Here is a 21,548-nt window from a genome sequence, read left to right as displayed (position 1 = left end):
TGAAAAACAGAGCAAGATAGGACCCAGTGAAACACAAGTTTCCATGCCCCAAACTTTCCCTTCACAGGGATAATATTGCTCAAATTCCAGTCATTCTGGAACCACCTTAACAAATTTATCATATCCTTTAAATTTTGTACCATTATTTATATTTCTGAAACTCAGCGTTTTAACATAGATTTATTTTTAAAATTTATGTTGTTGCCATTGTATCACTATACCCACTAGTTACAGTTTTACAGTACTCATTAAAAATAAATTCACAGGAGCACCTGAGTATAGCATTTGGTTAAGCTGCCCACTGTTGGTTTGGGCTCAGGTCTCTGCTCAAGTAGTGATCTCAAGGATGAGATGGAGACCCATGTCTTGCTCTACAATCAACTCAGATTCTGCTTAAGTTTCTCTCTCCCTCCCCCTCTGCCTCTCCCCCCTTTCACTTTCTCTAAAATAAATAAATCTTTTTTTTTTTAAAGATTTTATTTATTTATTTGACAGACAGAGATCACAAGTAGGCAGAGAGAGAGGAGGAAGCAGGCTCCCTGCTGAGCAGAGAGCCCGATGTGGGACTCGATCCCAGGACCCTGAGATCATGACCTGAGCCGAAGGCAGCAGCTTAACCCACTGAGCCACCCAGGTGCCCCTTAAATAAATCTTTTAATAAATAAATTAACAACTATGAAAGTAAAAGATATCCATCTGCATACCACTTAAAATGCACCATACTTTGGGAAACTACATCAAAGCCTGCCACAGGCCCATGAACCAGTCAAGGAAAAGATCAAGGATTTACAGAGCCGTCAGTTTCACTGTCTATAGCACAGTAAACCCCCTGGGATGGGGTGGATGGTAATAGCTTCATTTATATCTGAGGAAAACAGCACAGAAAGGTACAATTGCTTTCCATACTATTGAACGGTGAACATTAGAATTCAGGCCTCGCTCCAAAAACAATTCTGTAGTGTGCACTACTTGGGAAAGCTGGAGGAAAATGATGTAGAGGAGGCTCAAGAATGATGTTGGACAGGGACACCTGGGTGGCTCAGTGGGTTAAGCCTCTGCCTTCAGGTCAGGTCATAATCTCCGGGTGCTGGGATCCAGCCCCACATTGGGCTCTGCTCAGCAGGGAGCCCGCTTCCCTTCCTCTCTCTCTGCCTGCCTCTCTGCCTGCTTGTATATCTCTCTGTGTGTCAAATAAATAAATAAAATCTTAAAACAAAACAAAAAAAAACCCACAGTTCTGTAGCAGGGATCTATCAAGCCCAGTGGGCAAACTTTACCTAGTGGTCAGGGCTCTAGGAAGCCTGAGGGCGGGGCGGGCCGGGATTGCATTACCAACATTCCGTGTTCTGGCTGGAACACTATAAGTTCTAAGGTTCTGTGAATTATGCTAGAGTCCAGGGCTCAGAAGGGGCTGCCTCAGAAGGTGCTGTGATTTGGTCGGGTCATAGTCCCGTCGGGGTCTGCCTGTCCAACCTCGTACCTGCTGCCCACTGCCGTCCAACTGGCCTGGAACTGGCAGAACCCAGGCTGGAGGAACAATGTGCTGGCTGCGGGCATGGGGCCAAATATTCTTGCCAGTTTTCCTCTCCCTCTTTTTCATTCAACTGCTTATCAGCTTCTCTGAGGATCATTTTTCCCATGTCTCCAGACAGAGGGGAAAACAGAGATCAAAGTCTCTGGATGATGGTAAGTCATTCCAAGCCCAGAGGCTGATGCCCTATACACACCACTGCCACCATATTTCCTTTTGGTTGTGCCACTCTGGCGAGCTGAAATTTTCATCTCTAAAGTTGCTGTTTAGCATCAGTGGGAAGATATTTTTAACGTCTCTTGATGTGTTTGGTGAAATCCAGTTTAATTGGACTTGAATTAATTTATCAGAAATGTGAAGAGTGAGTTAAAATGGTTTAAAAATTTGGAAAAGCATGTGCCTCTATCCCCCCTCACTTTTTGCATGCCCTATATAGTGCATTTGTGCTTGGAATAAGCTGTAAATTAGCTAATTAGATTCTGCCCAATAATCATAGCTAGTCTTAGTGTTTTAAGGTTTTAATTAATAAATTGCTTGATTTGTATCTTAAGGAAAAATTGGTTTGATCTGGAGACTTCCCTTAGTTTTCCTCCCCAGCTGAAGAAATTTTGGAAAGTTAAAATTCATGCTGAGTTGAATTCTTGAACCTGGAAATAAGCTTTATAGTAACCTAGATTGAAATTGTATGGATAGAATTAGGACAGGATTTGAATTACAGGGAAAATGCCCTGTAAAGGCAAGATTGCAATTTGTATGAAGACTGTAAGAATAACTGCTGTCTGGTTTCTAGAGTCTGAAAAAATGTTAATATCTGTAAGGAAATTGGTCTTCCTTGCTAAAATCAAACCCAAAGGTTTCCACTTTGTCCTGAAATAAGATTCCCCTTTGAGAGGATGAGGAGTAGGGAGAGGCTGTATCAAAAGGCCTAGCTTGTTTCCTTTGGTTTCATCTTTCCCATAGATTACTCTCTTTTGACCCCTTGGTCATCCCCATACATACTCCAAGAGGAACAGCGTTCTAGTGCCATCTCCACCATGTTCTCCACACAAACAGTGCCTAAAACCATAGGCCAAGCATAGAAACAAATGCTTCCTTTTGTTCCTTAGCAAATTGGAGTCATACTGGGATTTTTCTAAAAACTTTATTAAAATGCTGATGAAGATCTAGAAAGGAGTTAACAAAGACAAAAACAAATCAAGAATTATAGGTAACATAATCTGGTCTCCAAAGACTGAAGGTTCTGATTATAGTTAGCTGAGTTCTAAGGCTGACCAACCCTGTTCAATGTTTCTGTGGAAACAGTGTCCCTTTGTGAAGGAAAGCCTGGTTCAGCCAGTCCTGGACCCCCCCACCCTCCAAGGTTTGCTTCCTAGCCGAGGCATTTGCCCTTTGTGCTTGCATTCAACCTTCTCATCGAACAGGAACATGGTTTCTTAGACATCATTCCTTCAGCTCCAAATCTGAGAAAGTGATTCCAATCCCTACTATGATCCCCACCTCATCCTAGCACTCTGATTGATAGACCTTTGCCACAGGACTTTCTGAATGATCCCACAACAAGTGAGACCTACCACAAAGGGGGTTGCTTTGATCCCCAGAGCTTTTAACTCTAATATTCACTTACATCTGAGAGCTCAGTAAGAAATTTTCTATGAAGTTACAGTTGCACTTGGAACTTTGGGTTAGGAATCTTCCCCCCAATATCTAATATATATACATACATATATATATATTTTTTTTTTTCACATGTAGAGATGTTCTTTCACCAGGAGCAACCAAACAACAGAAGGAGGATAGTCAAAAAGCAAGTGACAGCCAAGGGAAAAAATAAAGGAAAGATTCTGCATCAGAAAAGAATACTATAACATGACAATGCTCCAAATACCACCATTATCCTTTAGAAGTAACTAGTGAATAACTGAATTCCAAGAATTTTCATTAATTCTCCTGGAACTAGAGAGATGCACATTGAGTGGGTATCCTATTCTTTACCATTCTTTACCATCCTGAAGAATAACAGAGGAAATGGTTACAGAGGAGAAATAAGAGAAAAAGAAAAACAGAACAATGGATCTGTCTCTGATGGAAAGGTCGGTTCCTGGGCTGCAAACTCCATTTAGGGGCAGATCTATAGTTCATTTTATGGACATGGGTAATGCCTCCAATTAGCTAGAATCCTGGAAGAGGAAAATGACAAAAATCTCAGAAGAGAGTATAGAACCCAGATATTCTAATCAAGTCTGTCATAGACTCACTTGAGTTCTTCCTAAGTTGTTCTTGCTGAGAACAACTGAATAAATAGAATATAAAATACCATAAAACTGTAGGTTCTCAGAAAAACATCTCAGGGATGGTTGTAAGGTGGTCAAGGTGTCACCTTCATCCTGTCAGCACCAGTACAAGTTCTGAACCCAGTAATCCAAACATGAATAAGATGAAAATAGACAACAGAACAACTATGCAAACACTGCATAGCTAACTAAATAATGAAATTAAGGAGTTTGATAGCATGCAGAAAAGAAATAATGTATCCTAGAATAAAACACAACTCAAGGAACAAATGCAAATTTCCCCAAAAGTGCTCTGAGCTAGAGAACCACCAAATAAGAAATAGATTCACTGAGGGGCACCTGTGTGGCTCAGTCAGTTAAGTATCTGCCTTCAGCTCAGGTCATGATCCTAGCGTCCTGGGATGGAGCCCCCACATCTGGCTTCCCTGCTCAGTGGGAAGTCTGCTTCTCCCTGCTCTTACGCTCTTGCTCTTGTGCTCTTGTATTGTCTTTCTTACTCTCAAATAAATAAAATCTTAAAAAAAAAATAGAATAAATGAAACTAGTCTCAAAGTAAAGATAACAGAATGAGATAAAAAGGCAGATTTCTCTAAGGAAATTCATTGAAGGCTAAATAATTTGAATAGGAGACAAGTCTTCCAGGTTTTCTCCTTATTTAAGTACCCATTTATTTCTGCTAATGTTGAACACACCAAGAATATTTGTCAGGACTTAGTGAAAAGAAACAAAGCTGTGGACTTTATACTAACTCTAATGTTTTTAGATGCAGTGTGAGAAACCAAGATTTTATATATAAGAAAAACATAATTTGTCTTACTTAAGTGAAGCAGAAGAAATGCATGGGACCTCAGAAATGAGTGAATCACCATCATCTCTATATTTCTCCTTCATTTTCTCTCCTTTTCTCTGCGTATCAACTTCATTCACTCCTATTAGCTTCCTCCTCAGGACTTCTTCTGTAGTCATTGGCAGCTCCATCTTGTCAATTTTCCAAAGAGAAAGTGACTCCCTGCCACCTCTTGACCTGCACTTTTTAATCTGTAAATTGTCAGAGGAAGACTTTCATTTGCCTGACTTGCTCATATTCCCCCTCCCTAGACCAGTGAGTGTGGTCTGGGATTAGCCCCATTTGGTTCAAGTGTGTAGCGTTACATGCCTGCCTGGGACCAGGGAGTTTGTTGCAGAAGAAGGCAGTTACCAATTGTACCATGTGTCTAATGCTGGGGAAGGAGCATCCTGCCAAGGAAGGATGGGTTATATTTCCCAGGAGAAGGGAGAGGTGCTGGTGGTCAAAACAGATCAAATCCACACTCTTGTTACTAGCAAGTGAACTTCAGTGTGTTATTGACTTTTCTGAGGTCAGTTTCTTCATCAGTAAAGTGGGGATAATAATAACCACCTTTCAGGATTGTGAAGATTGGGTCTAATTGTTTTCAATAAGCACATGTTTAGAAATTGCTGAGTAAGGATTCCACATAATCTGAGAATGAAGGCCGGTTTATATTTCCCATGAAGGTGGATTGGTTCCAGGCTGTTGCTGCTCAGAAAGGATTTGAACTTTTCTAGTTGGTTCTTTCAGAGATTCACCTTTTCCTAGTTTACACAAAAATGTCCTATCTAGCAGCAGCCCTATGTCTTCAACTTTCTCTAATGTATATAATATAAAAAAGGTAAATGAAAACCATGTTGATACCATGTACTTGCTGGTATGATGTAGCAACTTCACCTCTGCAGTATTCTTCCCCCAAACTCACATCTTCAATCTAATCATGAGAGAAACAGACAAATCCAAATGGAAGGATAGCCTACAAAATATTTGGCCAATACTCTTTAAAACCATCAAGGTCATGAAAAACAAGGAAAGACTGAGACGCTGTCACAGACTAAAGGAGACATGGTGACCAAATGCAATGTGGGATCCTGGATCTTGGAACAGAAAAAGTACATTAGTATAAAAACCAATGAAATCCTAATAAAATCTGGAGTTTAGTTAAAAGCAGTTTATTGGTGGTGGTTCTTTAGTTTTGATAGATGTACCTTGATAGTCTAAGACATTAGCCATGGGGAAAACAGGTGAGAGGTATATAGGAACTTTCTGTATAAGCTATGAAATTTTTCTGTAAATCTAACATTATTCTAATGTAAAATTTTAGCAGTGCAAAAAAATCTGTGGGAAACAAGTAGAATTTGGAGAATGGTGGCTAAGTCACATGCTTTTTTTCTCCTGCTCCTGCCTCCTTAAGTAAGCCTAAAGCCACTGTCCCCAACATAGCTGAGCAGTAGCATCTTTCCCATTTACCTTGTGTTCTACTCAACTTCCCTTTGGAGGTTCCAAAATGATACTTTTGGGTAGGGAGAAGTAATATTCAATAGGGCTTAATTTGAAAAACTCCTCTAAGTCTTCTCTCAGCCAAATCAGATCTGTATCCAATCAAACAATTTGAAATTAAATAGAAAGGTCTGACCTTTCCCACACAGCTTATGAATTCTGGCCCCCAAAATAATAGAGTGTCTTTATTGGTATTGCATCACATGAAAGCTAGGGTATTAATTTCAGACCCTACTTACTTTACAGAGATGTTAGAGTAAGAAAAAGAGCCATCAAAATCCTTTTTTCCAGACTTAAAATTTTTATTCTAGAACTTTTGAATATTAATTATATTTTTTATTTTTTTATGAAATAGGAAGAATGAAAATCCTCACCTGGGAGAAGTTTTTAAAGCTTGTGGCACAACAAGATAGAGAATTAATTTTTTTTTAATATTTAAAGGACTGGGGCACCTGGGTGGCTCAGTCTGTTAAGCATCTGCCTTTGGCTCAGGTGATCCCAGTGTCCCAGGATGTTAATGTTAATGTTTTTTGGAAGTTTTTATTTTGTTTTGCTTTTTATTTGATGGAGAAGGAATATAAGCAGGGGGAGTCGAAGAGGGAGCAGGGAGCCCAATGGGCTCAATCCCAGGACCACGGGATCATGACCTAAGCAGAAGGCAGATGCTTAACAACTGAGCCACCCAGGCACTCCTGGAAGTTATTTTTCAGAACGTACTTGGCTAATCAAAGTTGGATAATGCCATTTGATATTTTTCCAAGCAATAGTAGAAAATAAGAGAGTTAGGATTTAAATAGTACCAAAGGGGAAAGTGTCTAGATATATAAAAATAATGCAATAAAACCCTGGGGTATGGTTGTGTGTGCCATTAAACAGGAATGACTAAATGAAATGTACTTTTATATAAAATTAAGCAGTAAATGGTCTTTGCATTTACATTTTTGCACTTTTTTTATAGCATGTACTATAAAGAAAAATTGTCAATTATGCACAGAAGATAAGAAAGTAAGTTAACTTTTATATGAGAAAATTGTCTTGGGAATGTTATAAAGTCACATAATTCACATTTGTAAATGTACTTCTAGAAAATTATGCATCAAAAACAAAAACAAAAAATTTTGCTTGAAAAGAATTATACTTTGGGAAGAATTTTTTGTAAGTCAAGGAAAGTCAATCCCTTTGAGATGCAGTGAAAATTTCCTTACTACTCTATTACCCCAACACTAGAAAGGATGACACCTTGTTCCTTAACTACAATGTAGCTAGGTTCCCTTCTCTGATGATTAGGTAGCTGACAATATTGTTCACTTCAGATTTGGAAAGAGGCAGAAATGCCATAAGAAATGAGGGAAATGATGTTACAGAGAGCTTTGCAGCAACCCTTACAAAAAACCATTCAACTAGGGTGCCTGGGTGGGTCAGTGGGTTAAGCCTCTGCCTTTCAGCTCAGGTCATGATCTCAGGGTCCTGGGATGAAGTCCCACATCAGTCTCTCAGCTCAGCAGAGAGCCTGCTTCTCTCTCTCTCTCTCTCTCTCTCTGCCTGCCTCTCTGCCTACTTGTGATCTCTCTCTCTGTCAAATAAATAAATAAAATATTATTTAAAAAAACAAAACCATTCAACCATAACTGGTATTGGAGAGCCAAAAATTAACACCGAAGACAAGGAGACACGGAATCACAAATTAGAAAAGAGTATACTCTAGCAACTGGTATCTGTCACAGGGATGTGGACACACAATTCTGGGCACCTTCTTATCTTCATCAAGGCCACTCCTTCATGTGATGGGCACCTGGGTTCCTGGCTCATGGACATCTCCACCCGATTCATGCTATTACCTACGGGCTTTTCAAACTCGGCGAAGGCCCAGACACACTTTGTCCCTCAGGCTCCTGACTCCCTCAGCTCCGCATTAAGAAGTCGCTTCTGTGACCACACCCTGAACCCTGCACAATTTACAGCGGCTCCTAAATTCTCATTCCCCTTACACGTACTTTTTGACATCAGTAAGACTGCCCTCTAGTCCTTTAATCTCTCAGTTTTCCTTCAGCATATTGGCCCTCTCCAGTGGACTCCTTCAAGCATCCTTCCTGTGAATTCTCATGGCTGTTCACTTGAATGAAATATTCTTCCACATTTCTTTGTGTGTTGCAATGGAAATTTTCAAACATGAAAGCAGAGAAAATGGTATAATAGAATTATATGCCTGCAAGATCCATCTTGGCCGATCTTATTTCATATATGCCCTCTGTCTGCCAAAAATGGATTGTTTTGAAACAAATAAGGGTTTTGATACTGTATCATTTTACTTGTAAATATTTACCACTCTCTCCCTCTCTCAATCTCTCTCCTTCTCCCTCTCATTCCAGTTGTATATGTATATATATAATAGATACTCTGCTTTAAAATATTAGAAGCCCATCATTACACCTGAAAATTAACAACTTCTTAATGTCATCAAGCATCCAGGAAATAATCCCATTTCTCTTGTTTCATAATGTTTTCAAGTTCATTTGAATGAAGTCCATACACTGCACTTGGCTAATATGCCCTTTAAATCTCTTTTTATCTGGGGTGCCTGGGTGGCTCAGTGGCTCAGTGGGTTAAGCCTCTGCCTTCAGCTCAGGTTATGATCCCAGGGTCCTCCTCCTCTCTCTCTGTCTGCCCCTCTGCCTACTTGTGATCTCTTTTCGTCAAATAAATAAATCAAATCTTTTTTTAAAAATCTCTTTTTATCTATATGCTCCCTTCTCCCTCTTTTTTTCTTTACTGTAACTTATTTGTTATAGAAACTGAACTATTTGTTCTATTGCTTTTCCTGCAGTCTGGATTTTGCTCTACTCCAGGCTCCGTAATGTGCTCTGTCATGTTCCTCTTTCCCTTGTTTTTTGTTCTTGTAAACTGGTAATTAGATATGGAGGCTTGATCAACTTCAGTTTAATTTTTTGGCAGGAATATCTCATGCTGAGGACTTTCATTAGTAAGCAAATAAGTTTGTTGAACATTTTGTGTTGTCAGCAGCTCTTGGTGATCCTTGCCTATACACAGTTTTGTATTTCACTCAAGGTTGCAAAAATCACCACTACCTTAATGTCCTTGCCTTCTCATCTTTAGCTACGTTGGATCTACATTCCCTGGGCCTCATTGGTCCTTTGATCTGTCCTCTGATTTGCAACACGTTATTAGCCCGTTTTTTCTGGAGCATATTGGATCAAAATCTACTTTAGTGCAACTACAAATTCATAGTTTCTCTTCTCACCTAAGCCCCAAGACTACCCATTTCTTTCCTTTGGTTAGCAATATTCCGCCAAATTTCCCACAGCAGCAATTCCAGACTTTGTTGCCATCCTTAATGTCCCAATGTTATCTCACATTCACTCATTCTCAACTATGGGTTTTTGTCTAATTTTGTAGACAAAAATAGAGGCTCCCGGGGCAAACTTTACTCCCCATGCTGATAAAATTTCTGTCATTCTTCCTCATCGTTATGCATTCTTCCCTTCCTTTTAAACAAAGAAGAATACCGCCTTCAATGCCCCTCTATTTCTGTTTCAGATCTTGAACATGTACATTTTGGACTGTAACTCATATCATACAGACTGTTTGCTTATTTACCTTCCTTCCATTTTGAGTTCCCAGAGGACAAAGTGTATGTTTTATTCATCTTTGCATCTCTAACAACCTCACACGTTTCCCAGCACATGACAGTTTTTGATAACTATTGATTTGAATTAACACTTGAGCCATTAGAAGGCATTAGCAGTCATTAAATTACATTTAATATACTCTCTAATATAAGAAATAGATAATTTTATCTTAAAATATTTACAGACATAGCCATTATGACAATTCTGGGCTTATGAATATTTGAGTGCCATTTTTAATATATTCCCAGTACCTCATAGAAGAGAACTAAGGGATAATTCCACATGGTTAACACAGAATTAGGGTGTCATCTTTTGGAAAAAGATCCTCTCCCCTCCCAGACTTTACAGTGTCTGCCACCTCCCAGAGGGAATGCCAGAATTTATAAGTGTCAATTCATGAAGCAACCAAGAACATTTGAGCTCTTCTTACACTATTAAGGACTGGAACAGATGGCCTGGTATGCCTAGGACTGTCCTATTTTATGGTGGTATTCACCACCATTGACTTGATGAGATTATTATACTGAATCCTTTTCATTCCCCAAATATTCCAGTTTGAATTATATAGTATATGGTTATTTTTCTTAACTATAAGGGAATCCTCAGATTCTATTGGGAACATTTCCTTGTGATTTAATAGTATATGACTCACCTTTTTAAGAGTTAAAAAACATTCTTACCAAAAACAAGTCCATAAAAAGAAATTCATTACAGTACTACCACCCAACACACATAGCTCATAAACACGGCATAGGAAAAACATTATTTCTTAATTGCTATCTTCTCTTCATAAGAAATAAAATTTCAAAAACCATGCTAAGAAACAGTGCTAACTCTCATCTGGGCCTTCATTGCTGTTGAGAATCAATATGAATCACTGTTAACTCTTTGAAGTGATAGTTTTCAATCATGGTGTCACAATGCCAAAACATGTCATAAGTCATTTTTTTTTTTTTGCTAATGCTAATTAGAAGACTGAGTTTTGCAATTGAGTAGATTCTAGGTTTTCCCCATAATCACATCTTTCTCATTTATTGCATCTTAATGTGGATTATCGCAAGGAATAGGAAGGAACAAAGTAATGGCAAACCCAATGGGTTTTTTGGAATCTTCCACAGACTACCTTATTTACTACACAATTCATAAGAAATGATCATTACTTATATGCTTGTAATATGTACTTATAAATCCCATTCCTTACATCCTACAAAGATGCCCACCTTGATATTATTTTTTCTGAAAAATTGTGTGTGGTGCGTGGTGTGTGTGTGTATGTATTAGGGCCTGGAGTAGGAGAGATAGATAGGGTCATGCATCCAAATCTGGATATGCCAATGAACACGTGGATATCACCTGTGAGTTCCTCAGCTGAAAAACAAAATATAGAGAACCGGTTTGATGGATTATTCTCCAAGGCAACTATTTCTCTTACCTGGACTTAGCATGACCATCTATCTAGAGGTAGATGATTTTTTTTTTTTTTCTTGAGAAGTTTAAGGCTCTCTGTCAGGCTTAAGTTCTCTCATTTTCTGAACTAATTCAGTGTCTTTTCTGTTAAGCTGTTTTCCACCTTAAGAAGTCAGTTCTTGGGGCACCTCGGTGGCTTAGTGGGTTAAACCTCTGCCTTCGGCTCAGGTCATGATCTCAGGGTCCTGGGATTGAGCCCCACGTTGGGCTCTCTCCTCAGCAGGGAGCCTGCTTCCCCTCCTCTCTCTCTGCCTGCCTCTCTGCCTACTTGTGATCTCTGTCTGTCAAATAATGAAGTCAGTTCTCAGTTCCAAGGCTAACTTCTTGGTCTTTAAGTCCATTCATGCGTTAGGCTTGGAAACATGCACATTCACAAACTCAGAACCTTTCTCATTCCCGTGTTTCCTTTGTGACAAATTCCACCTATTACTTTGCATTGGTTTCTTCCTTTCTCAGTTCAGACAAAATGGATAAAGAAAAAGCAAACCTCTTGTTTCTTTCTCACCTCTCTATTTCTTTTACCAGCTCCTCTTTCTGGTCTGTCCTCATACCCCTATGCATTTTTAAATACCATATTTCTACCCTTGTGCTGTCTTATGGCCTCTGCTGGTAGCTGCATATAAATCCCAAATTCATATCCTTAGACCCAATGACTCCCTAAGCCTTGGGGTCACATTCGAAATTACTTGACTGACATTTTTTCCTGGAATTTTTCATCATCTCAAGTTCAAATTTCATATAACTAAATTTATCACTTACCTTCCCCAAAGAACTTTGTTTTATTTACTTCTTTCTTTCTTTATTACTGGTGACATTCTCCCAGACCCATAATTTTAGAAGACTTTGACACCTTTCTCAGACTTCTTCCTCTATCTACAGTTCATAAAGCCCTATCAGTCCTCATTCTTTGCTTTCCACTGGAACAATCCTAGATTTCCTACCCCACAGTCCCTCCTGAAACCTTAATCATGATTGTTGATTACTGTTTTCATCCTATCACCTTTTAGCTCAAAATAATTCCACTGATGGGGCACCTGGGTGGCTCAGTGGGTTAAGCCTCTGCCTTCGGCCCAGATCATGATCTCAGGGTCCTGGGATCGAGCCCCGCATCAGGCTCTCTGTTTGACGGGGAGCCTGCTTCCCCCCTCTCTCTCTGCCTGCCTCTCTGCCTACTTGTGATCTCTGTCTCTCTGTCAAATAAATAAATAAAATCTTTTTTAAAAAATAAAAAGATAATAATTCTACTGAATCCCTGTTAGGAAAAAGCACAAACTCCTTAGTCTGGCATTCAAATCCCATCACAATCTGAGATAAGTTTACTTTTTTGAGTAATTCCACAAACTTCCACCATGACAGATTGTTACTCCTGCCACCTGTTCATTCACCCTGTGATAGCTGCTGTGCCTAAGACTCTGTTCCTTCCTGTGCAGATTTTACCTTCTCCTTAAGGCTCAGACCAAGTTCTGCTTCCTCCCTGGAAGACACCTCATCTAGTCATTGAAACTACACATGAATACTTTCTCTTTTGAACTCCTATTACATTTTGTATCTATTCCATTCTTTTTGAAACTATAATATTCTTTCACTTAGAGATTTTGGGTTTTTTTGTAAAGTGTACATATTGCACCTGCTGATTAAATTGTCACTTTCTAAATTAGCACAGTGCTTTATATATCTGTGTAACCTCTGCTTTGCTTGATATTTGCCCATAAATAATGAGTAAATGCTCTTTTGATCTCCCCAATGTCCATGACTTTAAAATCTCCCTTTGCACAATAACAGCTAATATTTTTGGTAAGTATAATATTGTTTGGTTTATAAATATGAACAAACTGCTTAACATTATTATGTATCTTCCCCTTTCTGCGTTTGTTTTCATTTTAATGATACTTGCTTATAAAAATGTCAATTTTTATGTCCATATGTGCTTATTAGAACAGAGTTCTACCCTAAAATGAATCCTCTAGGTTTCCCATGGGAGCAATATTAACCATCATTTTAAAGTCTCTTAGCTGACTTCTCAGTTGTCACTCTCTTGAGAGTCAGGTTGGCATAGCTTCATATTTATGTAGGTCATTTTCCTTAGCTACAAAGAAAAAAAAAATCCATGTAATTTGTTTTAAATTGTGTGCTACCAATTTAAGGATTTGACTATATTTTGCTGTTCCTCTGGATAATGTGAAGTTCTGCTCTTTGAAGACTTCTTAGACTTAGTTAAGGTGTTAGTCAAATCCTTTTGCAGTACGTTATGGAAGTCCAACTCCAACTAATTTAATAAACAGAAATCCAACTCAAACTGATTTTTATTGACTCATAAAAGTAGGAAGTCCTTGGCATTATACACGGCTAAATCTCCAAGGATGTTTTTCCCATTTCCTCTCTTTTCATCTCTCAGCTCTGCCTGCCTCTGTGTAGTGACCTCCTTTTCTTCTGTGGCAAATGTGGACATTTTCCATATAGCTCGAAAGAGCCTGGCTCCCCACAGGTATCTTCTAATGTGTATACAACTTTAAGAAAAATTCTAATTGGCTTTATTCAGGTCTTCTCTCCAGTCCAGCACTAGTTACTGGGGCAGAGGGATGGGCTACCCTGAGTACCACTGACTGGGTTGGATGATTCCAGTAAGAAAGAAGTGATGGAGCAAAGCTCATTAACAGTGGCAGAACCACATAGAACTGAAGGACAAGAGCCACCAACAAGAGACAGTGCAAATACCAGAAGGAGAAGGCTGGTGATACAAGCTGAGCAAAAGAGGAAAAACAAAAACAAAAAAACTATGATAGTCTACTGTATTTCACCCTTTGACTTTTCAGGATATGAAAGTCCTATTTTTCCCATCTCTACATTTGAAAAAATGCTCCAGGCAAATAATGCAAATAACTCTCAACCAAAATTGTCCTTACCCAAAGTCACTGTTAGGCATGGCCCTCCAGCTCCATTGGAATCTCAGAGTGGTGTGCATGATGTGTGGATGTTCTGTTGAATTTCCTTGGCCAAACAGTGAGTTATTGGTCACCCATCTGGCTGCCTTAGGCTCAACCTGTGAAGGAACTCCCAGTTCCATTGTCCTTAGACCCTCTATCAGAGAGAGGTACAGGGGAGATTCTCTCTTTTGGGGACTGCGCTGCTTTAGAAGCTCAGCTGATGTGGACTTGGTTACTGGGGACTGGGGATCAGCTTAGCACTGAGTAACCACAAGGTCCTTTCCGACAGGTTCAGGTTTTTCTGGCAATTCATCTCCCATGAAAACCTGCTAGATAGCATGGACTTGATTCCTAGAAATTCTGAGAACTCTTAACCAAGGTTAGAAGCCTCTGGGCTATAATCTGAATCTAGGCTTTGGCTTTCCAGTTCTAGTCTTTAAGCAACAGTCCAAGAGTATAGGACCTAAGTGACTCCATTTCAACCTAAGTGACTCCATTTGACTTCCGGTCTTGGTTAACATGAGAGAAAAGCTGGCCTTTGATATACCTCCTGCTCTCAGGCAGTGACTAAGGGGTGGTTCTTTACTTGGAATGAGTCATTATCTCTGCTGGTCTCAGATGTTCAGCAAGAAGAATTTGGAGGGGTGTGGGATCAGTTTTATAAGATTGGTTACCAGTACAGAACCAGACCGATTAGGTTAGAATCCAAGCTCCTCCATTCCCTAGGTTTGTGACCTTATGTAATTAATTTGACTGTTGTGTGCCTTATTGGCCCCATCTATAAAGTGGACATAAGTTTTCTTAACTCACAGGGTTATCATAAGGATGAAATTAGTTAATACATAAAAGGGCTTAGAATGGTACCTGTCCTGGGGCACCTGGGTGGTTCAGTGGTTAAGGCCTCTGCCTTCGGCTCAGGTCATGATTCCAGGGTCCTGGGATCGAGCCCCACATTGGGCTCTCTGCTCAGCGGGGAGTCTGCTTCCCCCTCTCTCTCTCTCTGCCTGTCTCTCTGCCTACTTGTGATCTCTGTCTGTCAAATAAATAAAGAAAATCTTTAAAAAAAAAAAAAAAAAGAATCGTACCTGTCCTATGGTAGGCCCTATCTAAGTGAAGTTTTTCCCACTCTGTCCTTATTATTTTTATTCTTCTGGATTCTAGTCTTATTTCCTGCGATGGTTTCCACTTTTGTACCTTCCTTTTGTTTATTTCAACAAGGGACTTAGAATTCACTTTTCCTGTTTTTCACGTGATTATCTGAACACCAATGAGCAGAAGGGAGAAGGGCATGAGACATGCCTGATTGACAGCCCCATCAAGCCCACATGTAACAGAGGAGGAATCCCCAGAGAAAGGTGTGAGTGCTATAGAAAAGAGGAATGGGAATGAATATAGGGGTGAGGGCGGGGAGACACACATACACACAGAAAAACCCTATCTACTGAAGTTGTTATTGCTACTTTATGAAATAATGTCTTCAGTTTGGTTCTCTAAACATAGAGCCTGCGAAAGGGATTCATGTATATGTGATTTCTTGAATGATTGTTCTTTAGCAAAATTTTATGGAATAAGGGACGCAGGGCAAGAAAGGGACAAGAGTCAAAAAATAGGGTCTTGGGACACCTGGGTGGCTCAGTTGGTTAAGTGTCTGCCTTTGGCTCAGGTCATGAGGACATTGCTTTTATTTATTTTTTTCTTTCCAAATATAGTGTTTTTGGTGCAGTGAAGAAAGCACTTGCAAAAAAATGTGTTTTCCAAATTTCGGGTGTCAATTCAGTTCTGTATATTGGGCAAACTGTAGAGGTGAGTTGTGCTTATTTGAATTTGTATGTACTTATTTTTCCAGTTAACTTGCAAATACTGTATTTCACTGTATTTGGAGGATTGTAAATTATTATATTTGCTTTATTAAAAATATAGCAGATCTGTTCATTGGTGTTGCCCTGGATACAGGCTGATACTGGTTGTTTCCAGCCAGTGTTGGCTCAAGCTAGGTCAACATTCGTTCTGATTAGTGAGTAGCTTACCATACCAGTTGTTGAATACTTTAAATTTCAGCTCTAATGTACTCTAATGTATGATAACCATCACCTATTGAAGGGAGGTTTATGTTTTATGCTGTTTTAGGAACTCCAGGAGATTCTTATACACTAGTCCTGGGGTGAGGACATATTGAGCCCAGTAACATTACAATAACTTAACATTTCTTCAATTAATATATTCTATACTGACAATTGCCATTCAGAACAGTGACTCCCTAGGAATGAACAAAAGTTAATCATCTTTGTATCTGTAATGTGTTTTGGGTATGTTATATGGTACTTACCAAAGCAGGGAAATGCTCTAGAACTTTATAAGGTGTTTCCAGAACAGGCAAAATGAAAAGCTTTCCTAGTAAACCCTAACTATGAGAAAACCCAATCTAGAATCTATGTTTATTTCTTAATTGAAGTGGAAGAAAAACACATACACACACATGAATTTTGCCCTCATTTCCCTGTTTTTTCAGGTACTATCAGGTATATTTAAATCATAACTGATTATAGCAAAGAGTTTATAAACAAGTAACGGTTCATATATTCAGTATGAATGGGAAGCCCAGTTTCCATTTCATGTTCTGCCCTTGTAGCTTCATTTGATGGATGTACATTGGAGGTGGGGATGATGGAATCTGCAAGTGCTGTAATCTCTCTCCCAGCATGCATTTGTTGTCTCTTTGATAAGGAGCTCCTGAACTCAAACAACAAACCCCTCCCGGCTCTCCACATGCATCTTTTCAAAAACGGCAGATGGAGGATTCTGCTCTTTTCTGCTGAGATATTGCCTGGAACGAGTTTAGAGAGAGATACAGGAAAAAAAAAAAATAAGCCAGTGGCCTCATAGTTTACCAATCTGGAGATGAAGGACATTAAATGCTACCTCCTTGTAGCAGCTCAGATTCTTTTCTAATGTTGATGATTATTGTATTAATGGTAGTTTTCTTGGAATATACAATGATGTATGTTATACCATTTTCCATAATTTGTTAATTTGTATTTAAAAATCAAATTCCATGATACTAGAAAAGATAAAAATATAAGAAATTATTGCTCTTCTATTAACTTAAAATATATGTCTTTTCATGAATTTCAGTTGACATGTTTGGATTCCTGATGATTCTACTCATCATAATATTAATTACAGCATTCGTTTGGTATTTCTGCATCTGTCAGTATGTTCATTTTCTCCTTAGTAAGAACGCACTTGGGGATAATATCACTGAAGAGAATGTTAAGCTAATTATCAGGAAGTATTTTACCTTTTTTATGTAATAAAAATTGCATATCTATATTATGGGGGGGGGACATTCAGAAGGTAACAGAAGATTATAAAATGAAAAGGAAAATTTAACTTGTCCACTCTCTACCTCTGATACCTCTTCCCTAGAAGCAATCCTTCTAATGTGATATTAATGTAGTTCTTCTTTTGATTACTTCCTATATTTGAGCAATCTGGTTATGGCTCCTCCTCATGATTTATTAACTTTGGATGTTATTTCTTGAGTCCCCAGCGTGAAAGCTGAAAATGTATCTTGCACTATCCATATTCTTCTGTTATTTTGTTCTTAGTGGGGATTATCATCTTGTTATTTTGAATTTTAAATATGGTTTTTCTTTCTTAGCTCTTAAGATGTTTAATATTTTTTCTATTGGTTATTGGTTCAGCTTGATTGACTTGATTACTTTGAGTAATTGGCTCAGTGCTCTGTCTCTATATAATCAATTCTTCTCCCATTACTTAAATAAGAAAATTTGGGACCCTGTACTTCTGTTTATCCTTTTCTCCCTCTAGCTCCTAAACTCTGTAAGCATTCTCACTCATTTGATCTCATCAAGTATATAATGTTTACGTTTTGTCCTGTAACTATATCTTTATATCTTGAAATGCTTGCTCTATAGTTTGAATCTAAAATTTTTCAAATAATAAAAATAATTTTAAAAATCATGATTGTATAAATATTGCTCAGTAAAGACCAAACTGAAAATAGAAAATGTAATTCTGTGTCATAAGCAGTATTACTTGAAGGAGAATTATTTAGTGTCTGATCAAATAGATTCTCTTTCTCTCCATTTCTCAAAATCATGCTACATTTCATCTTGTTTCATGTTTACATTGTGACTTTCTTATACAGCTTTTGCATTTTCTAGGGTTTTATATTACCTTATTAGTCGTGTATATTTATTCTCGTCACTGTGATCATTCATCTTAGTATTTGGAAAAATATTCTCATTTTCATCTTATAGACACTCTTCTAAAAGTCTTCTGAGTTTTTGTTCTAATTTTTAAAAATGAGTTTCTTTTTAGGCATCCTTTTTCAAAAGGAGTTGACAGAAGATATGTAAAGTGTTTCCATAGTTCATACATGTTGAGAAAATTTTCTCCGTTTTCCTTTAGCCAGCTTGGCATTATTTGCTTTCCTTATATTGTACACCTTTTCTGAGAAATACCCATAGACAAGATAGAAAGATCCATAAATAAGGGACCCTAAATAAGGTAGGTAACAGGCTCATCTGTAAGGAAAATGTGCCTATGAAAAGATAAAGATTAGCCAAATGTTCTGTTTCTTGCCTGAGGCATCCACTTTGTCTAGGACTTCATTTTTTTTTTTTTTTTTGCTTTGAGACTTTATATCTTTTCCTTATTAACAAACAAGAATAAAAGAAGAGGTAAGATGGAAGATCATTTCTTATTCTTTACCTCTAGAACAAAATATATCCAGAAGGAAGAACCAATAGGGTGTATATTACATGTGTGGTAGGAGGTTGTGGCAAATACATTGTTCTTTTCTTTTTTATATTTTCTTCCCAGGATTCTGGCATCTTTAAAGTATCATCCCTTTTTTTGCATAGTGCTGAGTAAAGTGGCAAATTATGCCCATAAGAGAGTAGGGATCTGAGCAAATATACATCACTGAAGCATCTTTTGTATGCAGTTTCAAAGGGAAACCCTGAAGTCTCTCAGCAAATATGGTCCAACAACTGTGCTCAGCTCCTGTTAGCTCTGCTATTCATCTACCATCTCTTCCCTTTCAGTTTCTTTTAGAGAGATCTTCTAGATCTTGTTAATTCAATGAACACTGTGTACTATTAGAGGAATTCGTCATAATAAGGACTTATTGCACTTAATAATCCAAAAATCCTGGTTGGATTCTATAAATATCCAGCTTTCATTTAAAAAATACCTTTGAGGGGCACCTGGGTGGCTCAGTACGTTAAAGCCTCTGCCTTTGGCTCAGGTTGTGATCCCAGGGTCCTGGGACGGAGCCCTGCATCAGGCTCTCTGCTCAGCAGGGAGCCTGCTTCCCCGCCCCCAACCCTTGCTCTCTCTGCCTGACTCTGCCTCCTTGTGATCTCTCTCTCTCTCTATCAAATAAATAAATAAAGTCTTTAAAAAATTACCTTTGAATGACTAATGGGGCATCAAAATATCGGTGACTACATTTGATCTAATATTCTTGTTATTCAGCAGATACGGTTTAAAAGTTAAAGCACTTTTAAAAGTTCCAAATGTTAAAGAATATAAATGCTTAACTGCTAATATACTTAATGCTTCATTGACTCTCATCTGTTTCAGCAAATATCTATTGAGTATTTATTATGCCCTAAGCTGTGTTGTTGTCACTTAAAAAAAAGGTCACATCATCACCTTCATGGAACTTATACCATACTAAGGGGACACAGACAAGTCAATAAGCAATTATTAATTCCATTGCTAACTTACTGATATTTTCGTTGATAATCCACTTATTTTAATTGAGTTTTTCTTAATCAAACACTAAAATTCTCCTGGTGGATAAATAAAAGGAGAATTTAATTTAATAAAGGAATTGTCATAAAAAGTTGCATAAATGCAGTCTAATGTAATGAAATACAGTTGACCCTTGAACAAAAGTTGGAACTAGGTAAGTCCACTTTTATGCCAGTTTTTTTCAATCAATACAGTGCCATACTGTAAATTTATTCCTTATTCTCCTAATAATGTTTTCTTTAGTTTGCTTTATTGTTAGAGTACAGTGTATATTACATATAACATGCAAAATATGTGTCAATCAACTATTTATGTTATCAGTGAGGCTCAATAGTAGGCTCTTAGTAGTTAAGTTTGGGGGGAGTCAAAAGTTATACATGAATTTTCAAACACGTGTTTGGTGCCCCTAATTCCCATGATGTTCAAGGGTCAACTGTAATTTCAATGATGACCTTAACTATTCTGAATATAAACCTCATTAATTCTAAGTTCATCATCATTTTGAACAGAACTCGAGTCTGTGTTCCTGGAAGACCAGCCACATTTTATATTCACCGTGGCCCTACTGCTGGCAAGTGTTTTCATTTACTTGATGGGATGTCCCAGACCCTCAGTAACCCAAAGATGATAGTCTTGCCCTTAGTTTTTTTCCAGGCATCAAAATTAAAGTATGGGTAGGAAACACAACAGCAGATTTTTTTGTTCTAATTTCTAAGACACATTCCTATGATCTCAATAGTTAGTCTAAGATGGGTAAAACCACCATGTTGATAGAGAAGAGGTAAAAATTCCCAATCCAAATGGAATATTAATAGATTTCCAGTTCCCCCAACTCCCACTCCACAAAAGCAATTCAACAAAAGATGACCTTTGCCTTGAAGAATTAATGTACTTCATCTTACCTAGTTGCCTGACCCTCTATCCACTCCTCAACTTGACTATTTAGTTTCCCTTACTTACAAAATTCAAATCTTGGCTTCCTTCAGCTCATCATGCATAGCTCCTGGGCAGGTCCTCCCACTCCCCTGCTACCCAGGCCTGGATCCTAGAATCCCAGCTGGAGTCAGAACTGTGCCCTCCCCACTTCCTTTTACCTGGGTAATTGAGCCATAATTGATCAGAATATGGCTGAGGAAACTGCTTTATAATTGAAATACAGCAACTACAAAGTGCTTCATAATCACAATTAAAAATAACTTTGGGGGGCATCCAGGTTTTTGTGCTGCTCTGGCCCTCTAGGACATAATACTAAATCTGAACAAGAAGCAGGGTGAACCTTGTAGGGGTAAGGATGAAATGTCAAACACATACACACTCCATTGCCAACTCCTAGATCATCTTATGTAGAAATTGTTTTGTTGGTAACAGGATTGTGAGCTGTTCCAAAAAGCTGTTTGAGTTGGTGAGCTGAAGTGCAGGGTGATTGCTGTTTCCAGGATTGAAATCAAACCAGAGCACTGCAGAGAATAGTTCTGTGTTTCAGTTTTTCTCCCTCCATTTAAAACTTCACAGCAAACTGGGCTGGGAGAAACACTTTGAAAAGAGCACAAGGTTGGGTATTTATTTATTTTG

General features: G+C 38.3%; 1 protein-coding gene across 2 annotated transcripts in view; it reads left to right on the top strand.

Moving 5' to 3' along the window:
- Window positions 1-1,378: 1,378 nt before the first annotated feature.
- The window catches only part of LOC116569139, a 32,395-nt gene continuing 12,225 nt past the window's right edge, over window positions 1,379-21,548 (top strand). The window contains exons 1-5 of one of the 2 annotated variants that reach the window (XM_032305158.1): window positions 1,379-1,686; window positions 7,110-7,156; window positions 15,899-15,992; window positions 17,322-17,400; window positions 20,486-20,547. In XM_032305158.1, the coding sequence (XP_032161049.1) occupies window positions 1,539-1,686; window positions 7,110-7,156; window positions 15,899-15,992; window positions 17,322-17,400; window positions 20,486-20,547 (430 nt within the window). In that variant the 5' untranslated portion in view covers window positions 1,379-1,538. The remainder of the gene's footprint in view (window positions 1,687-7,109; window positions 7,157-15,898; window positions 15,993-17,321; window positions 17,401-20,485; window positions 20,548-21,548) is intronic. The other variant, XM_032305159.1, reaches the window with a different exon arrangement.

Source organism: Mustela erminea, chromosome 11 (assembly GCF_009829155.1).
Source record: "Mustela erminea isolate mMusErm1 chromosome 11, mMusErm1.Pri, whole genome shotgun sequence".
NCBI lineage: Eukaryota > Metazoa > Chordata > Mammalia > Carnivora > Mustelidae > Mustela > Mustela erminea.
The sequence above is the reverse complement of the archived record's forward strand: the minus strand, read 5'-3'. Positions and strand labels throughout refer to the sequence as shown.